The 15,861-nt window shown below is 38.1% G+C and overlaps 1 protein-coding gene and 1 pseudogene across 2 annotated transcripts in view; both read right to left on the bottom strand.

Moving 5' to 3' along the window:
* The window catches only part of LOC309810281, a 42,549-nt pseudogene extending 35,781 nt beyond the window's left edge, over window positions 1-6,768 (bottom strand). Inside the window, exons 1-2 of the transcript in view lie at window positions 6,692-6,768; window positions 5,156-5,235 (exon numbers count right to left, since the gene is read on the bottom strand). The product of the transcript in view is annotated as an uncharacterized misc_RNA (transcript). The remainder of the gene's footprint in view (window positions 1-5,155; window positions 5,236-6,691) is intronic.
* Window positions 1-15,861, bottom strand: part of LOC309810280 (uncharacterized protein) — a gene marked incomplete at its 5' end in the record, with an annotated part of 43,257 nt that overhangs the window by 24,885 nt on the left and 2,511 nt on the right. Inside the window, one exon of the mRNA XM_082632241.1 lies at window positions 7,081-7,248. Within this exon, the coding sequence (XP_082488367.1) occupies window positions 7,167-7,248 (82 nt within the window). The 3' untranslated portion in view covers window positions 7,081-7,166. The remainder of the gene's footprint in view (window positions 1-7,080; window positions 7,249-15,861) is intronic.

Raw genomic sequence — 15,861 nt, 5'->3', positions numbered from 1 at the left:
GAAACATCATTTTAATGGTTGGAAATGCTATTATTTGTGCACCACCCTCACAGATGACAATTGCATCTAGATGTCAGAGTATCACATGTCTGATGATGCTCTTTCCACCCACTGTAAGCTTTGGTGCCCACTTTACTTGAATTGTGACCGGATATTGCAGTTATCCATGGATTCTATCCACTAACCACTCAGCTTCCAGTCTTAGTGACCTCTCTCCAAATCCAAGTAATGGAATCATGTACAAACTACCCATAACAAAAATGCCAAAATATTATAACAACCAAAATGTTCTAAACTGCAACCAATATACTAGCAGGAAGGTGAAATGCTATAGCATAGCTCAACTATAAGAATATATATGGAGGAAAATTATAGAATTACCAACATATGCAAATGATCACCTGAAGAGAAGAACAACAATTGATATGGATTGAAATCAAATACAATTTCAAACATAAGTAATGGCTATAGAATTATGTGTGAGAGCAGCAACTGACAGATTCCCCTGATGTACAGTAAAGTCGTTTTCTCTCCTTTGTCATGCAAAATAACTATGAATCCATGAGGTAGAGATACAGAAGCACAAGCAATAAATTCAATAAATCTTATCAGTGACCATACAACTAAGGATAGTCTTTATGTAGATGTAATAAGGAAGGAAATGCTGGTCATGGAGTAGTTATAATACCATCAATAGCATTTTACCATTAATCACAAACCTGGATCAACAATGAGGCTCATTTCTAACTATAAATGTCATTACATTTGTACATCTATATCTACATATATTGCAGTGGTTCTCAACTGGGGCAACTTTTCCTCCCGGGGGATTTGGCAATGTCTGGGAACATTTTTGGCTGTTACAATGGAGGATGCTACTGGCATCTAGTGGGTAGAGGCCAGAGATGTTGTTAAACATCTTAAGGCTGCACAGATGCTGCATTAAGCAGCATTTATTATATAAACACGGCTGCACTTATTTAAACAGCTGTCCTTGGGGGAGGGGGAGGGAAAACTGGGAGATTGGGATTGGCATATACACACGACTATATATAAAGTAGATCAGGGGTCCCCAAGCCCCGGTCCGCGGCCTGTTAGGAACCGGGCCACAGCAGAAGGTGAGCGGCAGGTGAGTGAGCGAAGCTTCACGTGCAGCTCCCCATCGCTCACATTACCACCTGAACCCCCCACCGCTTCCGTGAAAAAACTGTCTTCCACGAAAGTGGTCCCTGGTGCCAAAAACGTTGGGGACCACTAAAATACATAACAATAAGGACCTACTGTACAGAACAGGGAACTCTACTCAATACTCTGTAATGACCTATATGGGAAAAGAATTTAAAAACGAGTGGATACATGTATATGTATAACTGACTCACTTTGCTGTGCAGCAGAAGCTAAACAACATTGTAAATCAACTATACTCCAATAAAAATTTTTAAAAATAAAAAAACACAACAAAAACAACAAAAAAGTAAACAGTTGTCCTTGATTCTGATATTTCAACCTAACTTTTAGTTTAAAAACCCTCCAAAGCGAAGAATTAGCCAGCCCAAAATATCAATAGTGCCGAGGCCCAGCAACCCTAATATATAGTTGCTGAAATCCCACTCTTGAAGGTTTCAGCCTCATGACCAAATTACCTCCCAAAGGCACCACCTCCTGATACCATCATGTTGGGGGGTTAGGATTTCAACATATGAATTTGGGGGAGAGGAGACATAAACACTGAGTCCATTACAGCTGGTAACCATACCCTCTTTTACTTTAGAAACTATCTACCCTAGTATTCTTATATCTGGTGTGGGTGGAACTGACCCATCTTCCCCAGGTGCATGATGCAAATTTATTAGTCAGACACTGCAAAACTCCGTGCTACAGTGATTAGTTAAGTAACATGATGCTTGTCAGAGTAATGAGAATCAGACCTAAGACTTTTGCTCTAGTTGTGCGAAAAGAGGAATTTGCTTGTGTGTTTTCCCCTGGAATTATTGCTGAACTGGTAGGTGGTAAGTCCTGGAGCTGCAGGAAGCCAGTACATTGAGAGTCTGACCAAGAATCATGGCCACATAGAACAAAGCTGAAAGGTAGAGAATGAAGGGCTGAGACCTACTGACATCAATGAATGACAGATCCAGCTAAGCCTTAAGAGGTCTATCTTGAACTTGTCAGTTAACAGACCCAGTTCTCTCTCTCCCTCTCCTTTCTCCTTCTTCTTTTCTTTACATATGTTAGTTGCACTTAGATTCTGACACCTGCAGTCAAGAGTCCCTTTTATCAAAGATATTTTGAGGCAACAAAAGGCATACACAATAAAATTATTTAAGAGAAAATCAGAACCAGGTATAGGACGGCAAAATAAGCTAATCCTAAGTTAACACAGTTCAATGTTTGCCAGTGCATGATATGTGTACTACTGATAGTATGTGAGATGATTTTAAGCATTATACAAATCATTTATTTGGACAGTTTAATAATACTTTGATGTGGATTAAAAATATAGGTAGCATATCAAACCCAAGTTTTCTTTTAAAATACATTTGTTAAAGTAAAAAACTGCTTTGATTAAAATTAGAATATAAATTCTTCTGGAGGTATGAGGGTATGGCAAACGTCATGAAGGTATCATGCAAATGTCTGAAATTTTGAAAGCATTGACATAGTTGATATGAGAGCATCAAATTTTGCTCTGAGTATTTGAGCAGCCTGAGGTGGGGCAGGTGGGGTTGGGAGGGAGTGTGTGGAAAGAAATACATTATTTTACAACTATCATCGGAAAAGAGAAATTGTACCAATGCTTCTGGAGAGCTTATTCTCTGTAACTAAATTCCGAAAGAAACTTCTCACTTAGCACTCTTCTAGAGAGACTATTAACTTATATTACTTAAGAAAAATATCCTGAACAATAGTTTTATCGATATAAAAGTGAATTCATAATACTTTTTCTTACAACAATCTTCTATTAAAATCAAGAGTTTTTACACTATAACTTAGTGCACTTGATTCTATAAGAGGCTTAAGTTAATGCAGTACAACCATGCGGCCTCCCAGGGATTGAATTTAATGCAAAAATAAAAGTTAGGTTACCTAGGGGTTTCGATGGAGAGCATTTCCATTGAAAACTTTTCAAAATCCCACATTTCTCACTGGGTTTTGAGAGTAGCTGAATAGCAAAAAATTATGGTTTATGCTGTCTCAGGTGGTTTTGAAGGACTGGTGTTCTACATTTCTACTTGAGGACAGACTCTGACGTTTTCAAAATCAAGAAAACAAAAGGCAACTATTATTGATGACCAAAAGAAAAGGCTTTTTGTAATTCAAAGAGTTCTGTAGCAACTACAATTAGGAACCTTGTCATAATAGGTAAGATATCAACATAATGTCCCTCAGAAGAGAAAATAAGCTATTCAACATCCAAATTTAGTAGGCCTCTTCAATTAGGAACTATAGGAATAGAAGTTGGAGAGTGGGAAACCTAACAATTTATTTGTTGAAGAAAGAATAAGTATTATAATGGAACAACAGCAACACGCACATGAAAGAAACATCAGGAATTGGCCTTGGAAAGCTTATCTTCAGAAGGAAATTAAAACAGCTTTAGGAAGAGTAAAGTGATAAAAAATGAAACCTGACCTAACAGAAGAGAGTGATAGAACATATCAACAGAATAAAGCTCCTTGGGACAATGTTTTGCTATACTAAGGAAGCAAGAAGAATATTGCTTTCTATTTTTAGGTATGAAAATAGTTTTAATCATAGCCTTAGTTTAAATAAATATGAAGACTAGGATAAAGACCTGAACTGTTTTTGTAGTGAATTAGTTGAAGAAATGATGACTCTAGAAAGAGGGACTACAAAAGCAGTTATTCCTTTAAGTCTTCGTTTCTGGTAATTTAAACATGTAAGTTATTTTTTCTTTTACTTGCATAAATATTTGCAGGAAAAACTACTTCATTAGCATATACTACTTCTCAGAAATTTATGGAAACGAAGAAGGGAATTAAAGGCAAAATATTAGAATAAGAGACCATAAGTCCCTTTCTTACCATATTTCCCATAGAATTAACAGATACCCAATAGTCTCTTAACAGCAGTGATTTCTCCACCTAATGATTACATTTTAAACCCCTGACTTGCAAAAATCCCTAACATACTGTATCCCCAACAATTGTATACTGTCAATTTCTCTCTTTACTTATACTGACATGGTCCCTCTTTCCTACTCCTGCCCAACTTGCTTAGAAAACAAGAAGATTGTTCTATACAGGCAATACCAGTGTGACAATTCATTTTCTTTATTTATCACTTGTAGCTTTGTTAATTCAAAAGAAATACAAGGCAAGAGCTTCCAGAAAAATGTTCAGTTTTCCATTAGAAACTGACAAGTTTTTTGATTAACATATACTTTGAATGGTGAATAAAATGTCCACAATGATTAGCTTCTAAGTCTTTAATGTTGCATTTTTGCAGTAGAAATATATTTAGACTGGTTATTTAAATATAATATACAATTCCTGGGTAATCCAGTACTACTGTTGAATGTATTTCTAGTATTCAGAGTCATTGTCACCTCAAAAATAAATTCTTGTTTTCTTTGCTTATGAGAGTGTTATGTATCAAGAGTGTCAAAGAAAAGCAAGTAAGATTAGAGAGGAAGCTGGTACCTGGCAAAAGATCTCCCAGCGAAAATTGGAGAATTTTGAAGGCTTACCTGGCTGCAGAGGGTAGCTTCAGCATTTATATCCTGATGGGTGAGAACGGAAGTCTCGGCCGTGATTCAAAAATTTTGCATTGGGAGAGCCAGGATTATTTAGAAGAAAAGGATATTGAGAACTACAAGGATCTGAAGCAGTTTCTTAGAACTCTGAACAGTCCTCCTTTAGTTTTTCCCTCCCTTCCTTTCTTTCCTCCCTTCCCTTTCATGTTTCTCTAATTCTTAGTCAACAAATATTTATTGAGAATCTGTGCTAGGCACATGATCATGTAACTGAAAAATACACATATATGGGGTCGTATGCACATAAAAATACAGGATCCATCACCTTAGAGTCAAATGAGGAAACAAATAAATACACATCAATTTAATTCATTTTAAGCTGTAGCGGAATTGCATGCAAGTTTCGACGTGGGAACCAAGGAGACAAGGGCACCTTACCTGGGAAATTCAGAAAAGCCTTCACAAAAGTGGTAGATACTTGACCTGGTTGTTGAAGGAGGGCTTGCCACACAGACAACCTTAGGGAAACAGGAGACAGGACACTCCAAACAGAGGGAATAAGGTGTGAGAAATGTGGCCTGTTGAAGCAACTCTAAGCACTGACGGAGTGTGAAGTGTGAGGGGTTGGGCGCAGGGGGATGAGTTACCAGAGCATGAGGCTGAATAAGGTGGGAGGGACAGATATTGAAGGGCCTTATATATCTGAGTGAGGAGCTTAAATCGTACCCTGTTAAGTAATGAGGAATCTCTGAAGAATTTTTTAGGGAGGCTAACATGATTGGCTTCTCACTTGCTTGCTGGCAAAAATGTACAGGATGAACTGGGGGCACAGCAGTGAGACTTAAAACAGGGAGACCAAGAAGGCAGTCAAGGATGGTCTGATTTGGGGCACAGGCAGAAGAGATGAAAAAGAGGTGACGATAGAGAGTGAATAGGAGGTAAAATTGACAAGCTATAGCGACTGGAGATAAGAGGACAGGGACAGTGTGAGGGATAGGAGGACAGGATGGTTTTGAGGTTTCTGACTGGAAAAGAGTACACAGCTGTGTTATTCACTAAGACAAGAAAACACCTGAAGAAGAGAGATTTGCAACAAAGATCAATGAGTTCGAATTTGTGCACCATGCCTTTAAGGAGCTTATCAGTCGGAGCTATAGATCTAGATTAAATCCAGTGGTGCTTGGAGACCCTGAGGAAGATAAGATTGGGATTTATATGAACCTGCATGAAAACAGGAAATTGTGAAAGGATGACACATTCTCCTTATGTGTGTCAGAACACTATAATGTGCATGCACATAGACACCATCATCATGTAGGAGCTGAGTCATCACATACCAAGTCAGTTGTGATGCTTATTAGAACTTCCCTCTTTCATCAATTCAGAGTCCTAGTCTAATTGAATATAACGTAAACATACAAGAATTTCAGTATGAAGAGTATCCAGGTAAAAAAGAAGTACCAGTATTCTACTGTCTTTATCTTCCTACAAATCTTAAAGGAGGAAAATGGAAATGTGAGAAAGAAAATATGAAACTTAATTTTTAAACAACTTGTTCAAATTAGTTTAAAATGTTATCTTGGTCAAGGATCTTTTAGGTGCAGGCAATAGAAATGAGACAGGAGAGAAGGGGGCAGGGCACAACCATTAAAAGAATGACACAGCCACTGAGGATAAGACATAAACTGGTTGGAACCAACTAAGCCCAAGATGGCGGAAGATTAGACTTTCAGTAGACCTTGGGCCTCATTATACACTCATTGTAATACACTAGCATGCTAAATGACACACCCACAGGTGTTATGACAGTTCTGAGGCCAACCATCAAAGGCCAAAACGTGGACAGTAGCCCAGTTCGTGGAAATCCCCACCCACACCCCCAAAAGAGTTGGAATTATCTTCCTACTCCTTAGCCTATGAAATTACAGCAGCCCATAAAAACTAACCACTCCTTCAGCCTGGGGGCTCTCTCACCTTCTGGGATGGTCCACACTCTTATCTATGGAGTGTGTATCTCCCAGGGCTGTCTCACTTTCTGAGACGGACCCCATTCTGCCTATGGAATGAGTATCTAAGTAAACCTGCTTTCACTTTATTCTGGCTCGTTCTTGAATTCTTTCCTGCACGAAGCCAAGGACTCTCATTTGGCAGCCTGTCCCAGGGACTCAGCTGAGACCCGGGATATGACCATCCTCTCATGCCCCATTTTCTTGCAACATCTTTTGAGGAAGGTGGTCTTCTCCCCCTCCCCACTTTTCCTTTGATTATAAAAATATAGCCCACTTAGTTCTTGGGGCAGAGCCCTCTTGCCTGCCCGCTTGAATCCTTCACAAGCGTCCTATTCTAATAAATCGACTTCTTACCTATCACTTTGCCTCTCACTGAATTCCTTCTGTGCCGAGACATAAAGAACCTGAGCTTCATTAAGTCCTGAGATGAGTTGTGGTTTTCAGTTGGAAGATTGTGGGTTCAAGTTCCATCTGAGGTGCAACTGAGTTCTAGTTCCACCTGAGGTGCACTTGCAGAGAGCTCTGGAATAAACCAAAAAAGAGGAACTTACATAGGACAATGGAGAATCCAGGAACAAGAACTGATACTGGGCCTCAACTAGGAAATGGAAAGCTAGCAGGGATGGAGACTTCTCTTCCTTTTATCTCCCTCTCTAGAGATCACATGATCTCACATCTTTGCTTCTTTCTTTAAGTCCGCTTCATTCCAATTTCTCTCTGTAAATTGCTTTGTTCTTTCATGAACACAGCAGAAAATAGCCACCCCACATTCCTTGAATTTATATGTCCTTAGTTCATGCAATTAGCATATTTTAACATCTACAATACATGATCCCCAGATCTCAGGAAACAAATTTGTTGGCCCAGAGATTATTTAGCCCTGGTCCAACCTTCTATGGCCAGAAGGGCCTTAAACCTTAGACGTGACCTTCTAAGGGCAAGGTCACAAAATATAAATGTGGCTACCACTACTCAGGATCATGAACATCAGCTTTTGAAAAAGAATAGGTATCTATTACAGGAAAATATAGAAGAGTAAAGATGACATATGGATTCCAGTGATCAGTAAGTGATTTGAAAGCTAGCAATGAGCAGAAACTGAATGGGAAAAGTACAGCCTAAAGGAAATGATTTGAAAACATATATATATATATATATATATATATATATATATATATGCTGCTACGCCCAAAGGAGATACAGGGACTGGGAACTTAGACGGCCAAATACAACCTTCTAAGGTTATTTTAGCAAATAACGGTACTTGTCCTTGAGAAATTGCTATCGAACCAATTTCTCACCCTGTCTCTGCTCGGTTCTGTATTGTAGCGGGGGGTCACCCTTACAAGATACAATTCCCAGCTTCCAAATCAGCTGATTTCCAGCTGGGTTCACTCAGTGAGAGTGCTGACCAAGCAGAGAAAAACAATTATTGGACTTTGATGAAAAGATAACTTATATCCAAGTACTATTTTACTTTAAACATTTGTCAGTATTGCTTTCCTTGCCCTGCTTAGGACTAGTTACTGAGGCCCTTCATTTGCCGCTTATGCTTTAGAGTTGTCACTAGTCTATTCAATGCTTTTGTAGGAATTAGCAAAAGATGTCTCCTCCGGGTGCCAGGGCACACGACTTGGCTAACAGAGTGTGAGCCAGATTTCAGCTCGTACAGATATAGAAATTATCATTTGGCATCCTGTGAGTGCAATGGAAAATCATGGATTTAGAAACCTTCCACTTAAAGGAACTACACTGTTGACAGTTTCTCTTGACCAGTCCGTGCACCCAGCTCCCAGCTGCTGGGAGTGCTGCCTGCTAACAGCTCACAGTTGCTCCCTTCTCCAGGGATTTGGCATTGCTTCTGGCTAATGGGACTCAGCGCCCAAATCCCAAAGCTCCCTCTTCCCAAAGCCAATGGCTGAGTGTATAATAAGTGACACACAAAAGGCTGATCCTCTTGCCTCAACGTGACATTTCTGTGAAGTGAAATTTCATTTATGATCCAGTGCTTCATTGTCTTGGATCAGGCTAAGGCTAGAATTCATCTGACATGTCAATTGTGCAGTGATTTCCTCTTCCCTATGCAACTTCCTTCATTCCCTTGTGTTTCCTGAAGAACGTTCCTTCAATAAAGCATGTGTGCCTGAACCCGTCTCAGGTTTGGTTTCTAGGGAACCTGCTCTAATACAAGCACTAATGATGATTTTTTTTAAAAAAATCTCTAGAGGACAAATAGACTCTGGAGAAACACAGAAATAATTTAAGCAATAAGATGGGTACTCTAGGGGCTTCCCTGGTGGCGCAGTGGTTGAGAGTCCGCCTGCCGATGCAGGGGACACGGGTTCGTGCCCCAGTCCGGGAAGATCCCACATGCTGCGGAGCGGCTGGGCCCGTGAGCCATGGCCGCTGAGCCTGTGCGTCCGGAGCTTGTGCTCCGCAACGGGAGAGGCCACAGCAGTGAGAGGCCTGCGTACTGCAAAAAAAAAAAAAAAAAAAGTGGGTACTCTAATACTAAGATTTAGGGATTCGATCCTTAAATAATATGCAAAATTGTAATTATTGATGAGATGGCAAAATATTTTGTTTGGTATTGGAAACTTAAGAACTGAGAAAACAGAAGGGAAATAAGTTTTAAAACTTGTTCTACACTCTATAGGGTGTTCAGGTTACAAGTTTATGGCTGAGTAAAAAAAAGGATTCTTGAAAATCTTTTTTTTTTGTGGGAGATCCTTTAACTTTAGTTCTATTTAGTAGCAATAGCTACCATTCAGTGAGCAACCATTAACTGCCAGGTTTTGTAGCAGGTGCTGTTATATACATTATTTTAATTTTATTCCCTACAACCACGAGATAGGTATTATCTCTATTTTACAGATGAGAAAACTGAGCTACAGTGAAGTAAGCTGACTGCTGTAGAGCTGGTCTTCACCCTAGGTCTGTCTGACTATAAGGACTGCATTATTTTCATTATATTATGCTGCCTCTCAGTGAAATTTTTAGACACACTTAATCGACAGCTGTTGCTAAATAACAAACCATATACATCAACATATTCTCTTATACTTTTCTGCCTTTTCCATTTTTAGACATGGGTGAACGAGGAGTTTGAACTAATAATTGCTAAGGTCCCTTGATTCCCAAACAAGGAATAAGGAACTTATTCTAACATGACCACTGACTTTGGCTAAATTATTTGTGTTCAATGTTTTTCCTCAACTACTTAAAAAAAAAAAAAAGCAACCCAATAATATTAACTTCCAGCCATGGGGAATTGAGAGGCATGACTGATTTAACAATGATCAAGTATTACGCAATCTAGTTTTGAATATAAATGATACATATTAGAGCGATAATTCCATGAAACCACAGTCACAATCACCCATTCCTTTCTACTGAGGTAATTAAAAGTACGATATTTATGCTCATGGGATTGTAATTCTTATCACCCCCTCTTAGAGGTAGGCTTATAATAAGGCTTACATATTCATTTTTATACCACCAAAAGGTTGTTTGTAATAATAAAAAAAATATTGTTTATATTCTCTTTTGCACTGCCTTTTTACCCATTACTTTTTAAAAAGCTGGATGTCTTTTCCCATGGGATTGATTATATAATTTTAAGCTGAAAAGGACCTTAGCAGTCAGTAATTCATTCCTTTCATTTCACAAAGCAGTAAATGGAAGCATACAGAAGCTGAGTAACTTTACTAAGATTACATGGCTAGTTAATATCAGAACTCAGATTAGAACAGCTAATCCCTGTTTGCCCTAGCAGCTGTTTTGCCAGATGTGAACAATGAAGACATTGTCCCTACATCATCTACACTATCTAGGCCTCAAACTGACATGAATATATCCCAGGGGGTTTTATAGTCCCCTCCCAAAAAAGCAATGGGATTCAGATACAGCCTGACATACACTACTGAGTGTCAAATGTTGGGGGAGGAAAGGGAACGTGCTTGTTGGTGGAGGTAACTTGAATCCCCTGGACGCCCTCATGGAGGCCCGGCCATCGTAATCACCCAGAAGGCTCTTTTAAACATGAACTGATGAGGCCTACCCCCAACATTTCTGATTCAGTTTCTGATTCAACGTGGTGCCTGAGATTTTGCATTGCTGATGAGTTCCCAAGTGATGCTACTGGTCGGGGGAACCACATTTTCAGAACTACTGGTCTATCCCCGCAAGATCCTAGGGATGGCCAGTCTACTATATCTTGTTCTGGTTCTTGTTCTTACTCCAGTATTTGTTTCCAGAGTTGCTTTCCCAAACCAAGTCAACCTTGATTTACTGTTCTGGCAATTGCACCAAGCTAAAAACTATTATTCCCAGAAACCCATAAAACATACCCTGTATTTCTCCTCTCAGACTGGGACCCTGGATATCTACGCCTGCTCAGGAAAAAAAAAAAAAAAAATCACTTCATGCTCTGGACTTGCATTAGTTTGCTGGTCATCCAAGGTGGAGGCCACTCCTGTCTACTGCTGTTAGCCACGACCCCTCTCCCTGCTCCCCTTAGGTTGTGTGCTGATTTCTGCAGATGGCATTTTCTCTCCCAGGGCTCGCAGAATATCACATGCTTAGTACTCTGTGGCAGAGTTTGGACAAGACTCTAAGTTTCTTGACCTGATTTCAGACCATGTATAGCTATCTTTGTACCTCATGAAAAACATTCACATATTGTGCCTTGGATCAGATGTGATCACTTGATTTATAAGTATACATTTAATATTGTATAGGTTCAACATTAAGAAGATATCAAGATGAATAAGACATGCTGCCAGCTCTCAGACAGCCTTAAGACTAACAATGGAGACAGACATTTAAAAAGTAATGATAATTTCCAAATGGAAAATCTGTATATCACTGGCTCTGACAATATATTATATTAAAATGATATCATAGTTTTCTTTAATGGATTAGCTAGGTAGCTATTCATAGATAAATGACATCAAAATGTATTATCTTATGGTACCAATCCATTCAACCATTACAAGCTTTCCAAGGGCAAATAGCCTAATTAATGTGGAGGGAAAAAAAATTGTTAGTTCATATAAAAGACAAAAAATGGAATAAAAAGGACTGCTTACTTCAAAGAGACAAAGTTTTATAATTCTTTCAGGTATGTATGTTATATGCATGTAATGCAGTACACAAAATGCTATCGTATCACTTTCATAAAATTGGAAAGCAAGTACTATTTATGTTTAATATTTTATATTCTTGCTTTGTCTAAAAAGACCTCCTCTCCAGTCATCCAGTGTCCTAAAGTTCCTACTGTCTCTTGCTAACTTCTCCCCAACTAAATTAACTAGTTGCTGAGTACCTATAAAAACTCCTCCAATGTTCAGGGAGTTTCTGACCTTATGAATCTGCAGATCCCTAAAGTTGAACCTGAAATCTTAGGCTCTCTTCCAGCTAGGGCACAGCTTTGTGACTTTTCTCTAAACAGACAACTCATGGGCAACTGTGACTTCAAAGCACATAAAGAAGCAGGTGGCACAAGGAATTCATTCTGGCAAAGGTGGCAGCAGAAATATACAGCTTTTAGAAACCCGGAAGAGTTCTAGTTTCTAGTTCTCAACTTTAGCATTGGATTTATGGTGTCTCTCCAGAGATGACAACAGATCACAGTTCACTGCAGCAGTTCCAGAGTGAAACTTGGGTGTAGTTCCTAGTTGCATAGAGAATGAATCAGGAGGCCTAACATATGACCAACAGGTATTTCAGAAAGAGAAGAAAAAAACTTCAAAAAGAGAAGAAAAAGAGTGGAGAAAATGATGAGAAAGTAACACAAGAAAACTTTCCAGTACTAACGGACATGAGTTTTTAGATAGAAAGGGCATTTGAAATACCCATTTAATACAATAAATGTTAAAAGATCCCACTGTTGGTATATCATCAAGTTTCATAATTCCATGAGCAAACAGAAGATCCTAAAAACTTCTAGAGACAATATCCACACACAAAGGACCAGCATCAGAATAACATCATATTTGAACAGCAATGTTAAAATTAGAAATCAATGGAATAACACATTCAAATTCTGAAGGATAGTGATTTTCAATCTGAAATTCTAGACCCTGTTAAACTATCAGCCACTTGTGAGAGTAGAATAAGACATCTGATGTGCAAGTTCTCAAAAATTTTACTTTTTACATATATTTGTCTAGGGAAGTCACTAATGAATACATGCTATCCAAACAAGGGAAAAACCAAGATAGTTAACATAGGATCCAAGAATCAGAGAGCCCAACACAAAAGAGGTGAAAGGAAATCCCAGACAACAGCCATGCAGTCAAGAGAGCAACAGTCTAGATTAAGTGCAGGGCCCTGGGAGACAGGTCTCTGATTAAAACAAACAAACAAAAACAACATAAGTACATCTAATAGATTCCCGATACATTTGATTATGTGGAAAAGAGTATGGGGAGGGATTTTACAGTTGTTAAAGAATACGGAAGAAATTTAACAATTAAACAAAAGAAAATTTGAAGAAATCGAGGGGAAAATAAACCCAACAAAGTAAAAGCCCTACAGGAATGTAAATATTGTAATGTAAATACCAAAAGAAACAGTTCAGAGTGGAAGATGACTCTGGGGGGTAGTAAATGGGGGTAGAGAAGGAAGCATGGAGCTTCTGGGTTATGCTGTTGTTATAAGCTTTGTAGTATCATTTTATTTTTTAAATCATGTGAATATATCATTTTTAATAAAGCTAAAAATTGATTTTTAAAAGTTATATGTATTTTGCAATATGTACAAATATTGAATTATGTTGTACAACTGAAACTAATATTATGTTAATTATATCTCAATTAAAAACAAAAGAAAATACATAAGCCTAGATTTCAACTCTGAAATGGAAAATGAACTAATAAACCTGAAGAAAAGAGTAATAAAAATGAACACAAAAATTACTGAAATAGAAATAACAAACTTGATCAAAATTACAACAAAAAAGTTATATGGTAGAAGAGTCCATATCCTTCATCTCAATACTTTCAGTGAAGTAATCCATGGAGACTCATGTCATTGTCAAAACACCGTAGGTATCCAAACTGCCTACTCATCCATAAGGTAGATTGACCTTGAGCACACTAAAATAAAGAAGCCAATGTTTGCCCTCTCTCATCTGGAAAAATCCAACTGAGAACCACTGAGTATTCATTAAAGTTAAAGAGCAGTGGAAAAGAAAAAAAAACAGTAAGCAGCATCTTGGGAACTATAACATACATATTTCAAATACTTTCTTGAATAAAGGTATGTATTAGGTATGTGGAGACCAGTGGTACTGGCCATATAGTGGTAGTAAGTATCACTGGTAATTCACTAGCACAATTAAGAATTCAGTTTTCCACTAAGACCAATAAGAAATCAGAATGGGTTGTAAATAAGCTGTCTATTTCTAAAAGAGTAAGCCCCAGAGAGGCTTGTACTCAAAATGAATTTAAAAGGGAGAGGGAGTGGAATATCGTTTGCTAGCCTACTTTTCAAGATTTTAGTTGATGAAAAATAAAACATTTAACTTGGGAGGACAAGGACAAATTCTCTTAAACATTTCTATATGCAACATTCATATAAACGTGCAGAGGTATTTTACAAGGCGAATATTCTAAACCCATGGCACTTGGAGGTTGCGTGTGGGAAGCGACATTCACCACTCCTGCAGCAGCCAGGTTTGCTGTTCTGTCTCTACAACTCAGCTCCGCCATGGGAAAGCAGCAGGTCAGGAGTGGTAATTATGACTACAATGGCTGTTGAATGTCACAGATCCCCGTGTGCAGCTACCTCTACATTCCCCTACAAGGAAGGGTGTCACTCCATTTTTAAATGATTAACATTAGCAAGGGGAACAGGGTGTTTCAGAGGACTTGTAACAGTACATAAACAATGATATTTGTAAAGGAGAAAAGTGGATTAACAGAGCACCAGGACAGGAGAAATTGGCAAAGTATAACAATAACGGCAGGGAATGCATCTGAAAAAAATGCCTTCGTTTCCATAAATAAGCTACCCTAATGTTTTCTGTTAAAATGAGGACTTTACCTTAAAGGATTATAGCAAAGAAAGAAGAAAATAAAAGACCTAAAATAGATTCTAAGTGAGTCAAGGAAAGTCAAATAGGAAAAATTAAACATGAATTGCCTTATTCTGAGTGATATCCATAGACATTTTAAGACAGCTTATGCATTTTATACCTACAGGAAGATAGAATCCCTACAGTCTTCTTCACCTAGCTTACAAACTTCAAGATACTTAGTTGAAGGGAAATAGAATCCCTCTTATTTCCTGGATCAAATCCAGTCTCTCAAACTGGGTAAAAAGAATTTGAGATAAGAAAATAACTTGCCAAAGAAAACAGAGAGAAAGATGTCTTGTGTTCTGCCAAATAAAGGATATGCTCTCAAGAATCAAAGGACGAAGGGGACTTGCTAAAACTTTTCAAACAAATACAGCTGGTACTGCTTGGTCTCAGGATGATCGTGGAAAAATAGAATCCTTGTATGCATGGTAAAGCAGGAAAATCCAAATATCGCTTGTTCACATGTTCATGAGAGTAAGGAAGTCCTATTGCCAATGCAATGTCCACGCTTACATCTCCCACATTTTAAGAACAAAAAGTTGGAAAAAGCCTAAAGCAAAAACGACAATGAAGGGGTAGAAAATAAGAACTTAAGTTGCAATTTTGTGGACAAAACCGTATTTAAAATTTTGAGGAAAAGTTAAAGACATGTTTTGGGCTTGAGACAAAAGCCTATGATCATTATAATTTCCCATCCTCATTTCTAAAGAAAAAAGAACAAGGGCAAAAGAGACAGAAAATTGCATTTAGAAATAGATAAATTGTTGAAAATTTCCTGAAAGAAAAAAAGTCAATTAAAACATAAATAGTCAAGACTAACAACAGGTTGTGAAAGGATTGGAACCCAATAGTTGTCAGCACGGGACAGATTCTTCAACTCATAGCTACTGTCCATTCAACTATCCTCCTATAGCTTCTTTTTTCACAGGCCTTTTCCACATCTCTCTCTTGTCCATCTTCAAAATAGTTTGGTAGTCTGCAACGTTTAAAAGCTGGCATTCTGGCATAAAAATTGCTATCTTTCAGTTTTTATTAGAAGTTAATATGAT

Source organism: Mesoplodon mirus, assembly GCF_964341445.2.
Source record: "Mesoplodon mirus genome assembly, chromosome: 9".
NCBI lineage: Eukaryota > Metazoa > Chordata > Mammalia > Artiodactyla > Ziphiidae > Mesoplodon > Mesoplodon mirus.
The sequence above is the reverse complement of the archived record's forward strand: the minus strand, read 5'-3'. Positions and strand labels throughout refer to the sequence as shown.